The 7,096-nt window shown below is 35.7% G+C and overlaps 1 protein-coding gene across 1 annotated transcript; it reads right to left on the bottom strand.

Moving 5' to 3' along the window:
• Positions 1-410: 410 nt before the first annotated feature.
• LOC147847371 (DEAD-box ATP-dependent RNA helicase 18-like) lies at positions 411-4,722 on the bottom strand. The gene is made up of 11 exons (XM_087339276.1): positions 4,312-4,722; positions 3,134-3,367; positions 2,688-2,951; positions 2,534-2,613; positions 2,348-2,453; positions 2,044-2,157; positions 1,842-1,940; positions 1,642-1,731; positions 1,314-1,420; positions 1,058-1,201; positions 411-917 (listed from the first exon to the last, which is right to left on the bottom strand). Exons 1-11 carry the CDS (start codon positions 4,666-4,668, stop codon positions 470-472), a joined length of 2,043 nt encoding a protein of 680 aa, XP_087195402.1. The 5' UTR covers positions 4,669-4,722; the 3' UTR covers positions 411-469.
• Positions 4,723-7,096: the final 2,374 nt, after the last annotated feature.

The raw sequence follows: 7,096 nt of genomic DNA, 5'->3' as shown, positions 1-7,096 counted from the left end.
ACAATAAGACCCAATTTGACTAACCCCAAATACTTTATTATTTTGTGCATGAAACCAGCTGAGTTTGTTAGTAGCATATTGGTAATGTGAAGACACTACAAGTATGAGTAGACCTTTTTTAACGAAATATAAAAAACACTCAGGGGTCGTATGCAGGAATAAGAGATGATCTATAAATAATATTCAGAAAAAGCAAAGGGTATCATGAGATTTGTTTCTTTTCATTTCAACTTGAACATAGGGTTTACAAACTTCCCAAACTAGGCTTCTCAAGACAATAAAATGTTAGTATTTGCCAAAATTTTACCTCAAATATATCATTGTGGAGCGGGGGGGGGGGGGGGGGGGGATGGGTCAGTAACATCGTTAAATTAGAACATAGACACTTCTAGAGATCGCCAAGGTTGACACTACAGTTTGACTTCGGCTTTATGAACAATGATGGAGAATGGATAATTAGAAATTATGTTTACTTTGAACGATGACTAGATTTTTTCAAGTGATTCTTCTTTGTTTTGCTTTTATCTCTCTTTTTCTGTCTCTGCTCCTTCTTGACCTTCGGTTTCAGTTTGATGTCTTTCCCTTTAAATTTCTTAACATACATTCCAACTTTTCTTGGTTTCTCTTTGTCATTCAGCTTTTCAGAATCCTCCTCGCTACCTATTTCACCACTTTCACTGATCAGACCTTTCTTGATCTTCCTTAGTAAACGATACTCCTCCTCCATCTCCATATCATCTTCAATGTCCTGAGCAGCTTTGCGTTTTTTACTTGTTAATCTCCTCTCTTTCTTACCATTCTTCATATACTCTTCTCTTTTGGAACCACCACCACCCATTTTTTGCTGGAGATTGTTTTGGCTTTGAAGTTCCCGATCCTTGAGCTTCTTTTGACGCTGCTTTTCTCGTGCTTTATCTCTGTTATAGAACATTTTTATTATCCAAGTTCATGTAAATTTATACTATCTTTGTCATAGCAAAACGTTCTGTCTTCATAGCCATATTTTGCACTATGTTTATCAAAGCAAACAAAAGAAAGCATATTAAGAACATATTACTTGTATCGAATTGCCATAAAATCAATGCCATCCATAGGTTTAAAATTTTCAATTGAAAGTGTTCCACGCTTTAGCTCTGACATTGTTGGAAGCTGAAGCAACCCATAACCCATTGCCAGTTTCCCTACATCCAGCTCTTTCCACCTAGAAAGTATCATAAAAGATCAAATTAAACATTTCTCCGCTTTGAAATACCATAGCAAATCAAGTCATACATTAAATGTTCTCTATATCTCTGGGAAAGATAAAAGCTGACCTAAAAATATAGGTGCATTGATGCTCCTTGTAAGCTCGTATAAAAGAAACAAACGCCCTTAATCCTTTCTCCATAACATCCCTATCTTTCATGGCAGCTGCCCTTATCTATGACACAAGCACTGGGTGTAATCATTAATCAAGAGTTATTCTAGAGCATAAAATCGATATTGACTCTGCACTGAAATCCCTATTTACATCATAATTCTTAATAGGGACCAAATTCAGCATGATCCCTAAATGGGTCATTTCTCATCTCCACTTTTGAGCAGAATATTAAGATCTAGCTGAATTATAAAATCCTCCACACAATGGTTTAAAATACTAACCATAGGAATAACATCTTCAAAAGGGCTTTCTCTCTCTGTTTTTTCAATCGGTACTTTCCGAATCTTCATAAATTCTACATATGCATCTTCCTGTATGAGAAGGCACATCTCAATCTTATGACGAATCATTCAACCATGCATACAAAAAGTGTGTCAACCTAACTGCAGAATATAGGACAAATTATAAGCAAACGAAAAACCTTGGGTGAAAGAAACACAAGTGCATTTCCTGATCTTCCCATTCGGGCTGTACGACCCACTCTATGGACAAACATATTTGGATCTTGAGGTGGATCATACTGTGTTAAAAGCAATATAAGAAAAATACTTGTCAGCTGTGTGACAAAGGTCTCTTACGGATTCAGGGGAAAACATATGATTTGAATGAATAGGCATATTTACCTGTAAGATCCAATCCACATTTGGAATGTCCAGACCACGAGCAGCAACATCTGTACAAAGCAGAATCCCAGACTGCATACTTGCAAACTCAGCTAATGCTTTCTCTCGTACTGACTATACAAAAAGGAAAGGAATTATCATTAGAACCTGAATATTCGTGCCTCCTAATGAATCATTAATCATCCCCAAGGTAAGTAGATTAGATCAAAGAAAGCATCAGAGGATGAATCCATTCATAATGGATATCAATTTCCAGTTTCATGTACAAAGCTATGTTGATACAAAAACAAACTTCTGTGCCTACCTGCTTCATTCTTCCATGAAGGGAAATCATACATATCTTTTTCAAGCTTTCTAATGAAGGAAGCACAGTCGCCCAAAAATCCACACAAGCACAAGTCATGAAATACCTGCAACAAACTAATAAGTTGGTCGCTGAAAATAGTAATCATTGGGAATAGCAAACCTTGTTGACCTATCAGAAACTTACACGATAACTTTTGCAGAAGATAATTCAAGAAAAAGCTGAACAAGCCGAGATGGTTTCTCATCTCCCTCACATTCTAAGTACTGCACATATATAGCAACTTATAATTACCTCGACAATAGAAATGTCTAGCATTCATATAGAGATATCCAAATACCTGAATAGTAAGAGAGGATGGTGTTTTAGAGAATGAAAGGCTCTGATCCATACTCATTGCTGATGATGCAGACTTCATCTCTGTCTTAACTTCAACACGAACAGGATTCCTCAGCCCTGCTTTTGCAAGCTCTTCCACCGCCTCTGTCTGTGTTGCTGAGAAAAGACCTGTTCTTCTTTGTTTCGGTAGTCGAGAAATGATAGTTGTTAATTGCCTCTGAAATCCCATTTCCAGCAGCCGATCTGCCTCATCCAAAATAAGAACCTGTTCTCATCACTCATACAAGCTCATTATAATATTCTACCATCTCAAAAAATACAAATAAAATATTCTAATATCTCAATGTATACAAACATAATATTCTACACTATCTGAGGATATACAAACATAATATCCTACTATTTCAAAATTTTGAGGATATATATGAGAAAATGCATAAAAAATACCTCAAGAAGTTTAAGTTCCAAAGACGAACGCTCCATTATGTCAGCTATCCGTCCAGGAGTGCCAACAATTATATTTACACCATTTTCATTTACTTTCTTCAGATCAACAGCCACATCCGTCCCACCAACAAGAAGCATGAGCCGGATATTCGGTATCACATTAACAAATGGCTTTGCTACATGATATATTTGGGATGCTAGCTCTCGGGTTGGTGATACTATGATTGCCCCAACCTACACAAATAAACAATATGAAGGTATTGAAAGTTACTATAAAGGGTATACTCAGTGGCTAGATCAATTGTAGTAAATGAGGATGTTCAACAGCACGTAACTTCAGCAAATTTTATACATACATACACAGAATGTACCAAGAAAAAAACATCAGATTATCAAAAGTCATACAAATCTGGCATCTACACTCATGAAAGCTTTGCATCATGCAGGAAAGCTAAACTTTTACATCATCATTAAGTTCTGTTTGGTCTTAACCTTTCACTATAGCATTGTACTTGTCGTTAATGATTCCCATTTTTAAAAATGGTTGATAAAAAGGATAATCGTAATTAAAATAAAAGGAAACAATACCTTTAGCAAAGACGAGATGATTTCCTACCCTACCACCATCTGTGCTATCCTTTATTGCATTTCAATTGTTAACACAATGTGATATTAGGACTGTTCAAAGGAAACGTTTACCGCCCACTTGTTTTATTAGCCCACTTTGCATATCAATTGCCAGCATAATGACTCTAAAATTGTCTTAATGTCAATGTAACAAATATCCCTACCACGCCCCTTGTTTTATTGTGAACAATGAGAGGTCTACATGTAAACATCATCAGGCTTCTTACCATGCCGCTAAGTTCGTCTCTGACCAATAAGAAGCCAACATGCCAACACTATAATACATCCTTCTAGAACCCTTGCTCGTTTGAGACCAACGAGAAATGTCCATGTCAGTGTCCTATAGCCACATGCAATGCCACAATGTTGGCAGACTACCCATGCCCCTGCTCTTTGTATCTTGTAATCACTGAGGTGCACGATGTCAAACACCATAAAGATTCCTAATGAACCCATACTTAGTAGACTGCTTATTTAAGTGTAGACCACATCTTTTACTAAAGGAAAAGATTAAAAAACAAAGAAAGCACTACAATTTTGAAGACTGAAACCTGGTAAGAGCCGAGGGGAGGCGAGATTCTACGCAATATTTCCACCACGGGAACAAGGAAAGCAAGAGTTTTTCCAGACCCTGTAGCAGCATCTACAGAGACATCCTTGTAGCTTACAAGGAGAGGAATGGTAGCTGCCTGAACAGGGGTAGCAAGACGAAATCCTTGGGATTTCAAAACTTGAAGGGTAGAGCCAGACAGAGATGGCTGGAGCTCCGAAAATGGGACTCTACTCAGAGCACTGTTCCTGTTCCTGTTTCTATCCGCCTTTCTTCTTTCTTTCGATCCTTTCTCATCGTTCTCTTCTGTTTCTATATCTGCTTCGGTGATGGAAGGAGGCGGGGGAGGGGCTTTCATGGCGATGGAAAAGCTTCGTTTTCTTCTTCTTCTTCTTCTTCTTTCTTCTTCTTCTTCTTCTTCGTAGGGATCAAATTCTTAGGTATATCATATATGTGTGTATTTCTGAGGATTTACAAATCTCATATGATACCCCTGTGTTTTCACTAATTGCAAAAAATACCCCTCCTTCACACTTACATACCCCTGCGTTTTCACTAATTGCAAAAAATACCCCTCCTTCACACTTACATACCTTTGCCATGTTCTCAAATCTGTGTCGGAAATATACCCCTCTCCGATAAATGCACTGCTCATGATCATTGTGAACCTTCCAACGATTTTCAACAGAAAAACCAAGCACATCTTTTTTTTGTGCTCCCTCGCCCTAGCAAACTAAAGTTGGCTCTTCGATTGACAAATCTTATGACTTTACTTTGCATTTAATCTTTCGTTTTTCTTAATTTCACCTTTGAATGTCTTGTTTAAATTTTATAGCATCTCTGCTATTGTAGACTGATGACATTGATGGCCTATTGAGAACATTATATGGTTTGCATTACTCGTTTGGTTTGTTGATATTATCATCAACCCTTTTTTTCTCTCCAACTAAACAACTTAGTTTTTGCCCATTCCCTTGAGATGAGTTAGGCGATGAGGAGTAAGAGCAAGAGCAGTATTGAGGAGATAGTGAATACCTTTAAAATTTGCAGAACGCGTGGATCATACCATGTCATGTCCAGAACAATGAACTCTCTCACTCCCAGTATAGGACTAGTCAAGAATTGTATGCATCGCAAAAGTACATGTCTTCGTACCAACTTTATGACTAGTAAGTAGAGGTGTTTGAATTCGTGAAGGTTATGGGGTTGGGAAAAGTCCAACATTAACCTTAAGTTTTCAAAAAACTGTTAGAATGTTGCTCTCTAGTGCAATATCTACTTTTGCATAGAGTTGTATTGCGTTCATTTTTCAAGTTGTTATTCTTACTACTAAGGTGCGATTTCATTATTGTTGATTGGTGCTTGATTATTTCTGTGTCGTATGCACATCTTATTGCTCAAAGGAGTCAAAGTTTTATAAAACTTTGGGATCACTTTGGTGAATATCCACAAAGCTATAGGTATGTTCATAGATTGGCCCATGTGTGATATTCGTGGTATTCTCCATCTGCAATATTCGAGAATACAAAATGTCCCCACGAATATTACAAACCATTCCTTTCTTTATTTATTATTTATTATTAAAAACCAAATATTTTTTACATCTATTATTAAAATATTATTAGTGTGAGGTGAGATAAAAATATCAAAATTTGTGGGAAAGTAAAAAGTGGGGGATTAATGAACCTTTTATTTATTATTTATTATTTATTTATTTTATTAAAAATAAAACAAATCATTTTTACATGAATTATAAAAAATTTATTAATGTCAAGTAAAAATATCAAATTTTGTGGGAGAGTAAAAAGTGGGAAATTAATGAACCTTTTATATATTTATTTATTCATTATTTTATGAAAAAATAAAAAAATACTTTTCAAGTTTTATATCTATTATAAAAATATTATTAATGTGAGGTCCCGTTTTTAATGACAGATAAAAATATCAAATTTTGTGGGAGAGTAAAAAGTGGGGAATTAATGAACCTTTTATTTATTTTATTAAAAATAAAACAAATACTTTTAAGTTTTACATCCTTTATAAAAATGTTTTAATTTGAAGTGAAATATCGCCTTTTTAATGTGAAAATCCTCTTTGTTATATGATATATGAATAATGATATATCGAAGAAACTAAAAAGTAGGGACTTTATAAACCCTCTGTTTTTTTTAGCGAATATTTTTTCATGCATTCATTTGGTAACCTCCACGAATGCGAATACATCAATCTATGGGTATGTTGGTGTACCCTTTATATTTTCTTCACTAGTAGTGGAAACATTATGCCTATCTTGGTAAACATCCAAAAGGTAAGGCATTTTGGTGTTTTGTCACCCTTTCACTCTACTCGTAGTCAAACACTGAATAACACCTCCCACTCTCAACCCCCAATAAATTGGAGTACACACATGGCATCAAAGAATGAATGAGTTCAGTGTTGGAGTCAAGGTCGTCAATGCGGAAATAGGAATAACACTACAATATGAAGATCAACAAGTTGATGATAGCGACAAAACCAAGATGATGATAACTCTATTATTCTTGAAGTTACAACAGAATGGCGGCACTTTCATCATCTTGAACTAGGTTACAAAGCTCAGTTTTATAGTAACTGAGCTAGGGCAATTGCCCTTTAGTCTTATTACAAATGTGTCATAAACCTAGCATGTCCAAGTGAGATGCCAGTCTCCCCCATAATGGGCGTATACAAAAAAAATCTATAATAAAAAGAATTGGCAAAATACTGATTTATACAAAGAGATGTTTGAACAAATCAGTTGTATTACC

Source organism: Azolla caroliniana, unplaced genomic scaffold (assembly GCF_043228905.1).
Source record: "Azolla caroliniana isolate FFs.n. ecotype wild unplaced genomic scaffold, voAzoCaro1.0.p SCAF_1115, whole genome shotgun sequence".
Classification (NCBI taxonomy): domain Eukaryota; kingdom Viridiplantae; phylum Streptophyta; class Polypodiopsida; order Salviniales; family Salviniaceae; genus Azolla; species Azolla caroliniana.
Note: the sequence above shows the minus strand (reverse complement) of the source record. Positions and strands in the feature narration are given on the sequence as shown.

Excerpts from the sequence above, each read along its gene's own strand:
- LOC147847371 (XM_087339276.1), bottom strand. The coding sequence starts at position 4,668 with ATGAAAGCCCCTCCCCCGCCTCCTTCCATCACCGAAGCAGATATAGAA. Across the intron at positions 2,952-3,133 it reads TGGAACTTAAACTTCTTGAG|GTTCTTATTTTGGATGAGGC; the intron begins GTATTTTTTATG and ends TGATGAGAACAG. Across the intron at positions 1,941-2,043 it reads ATGTGGATTGGATCTTACAG|TATGATCCACCTCAAGATCC; the intron begins GTAAATATGCCT and ends CTTTTAACACAG.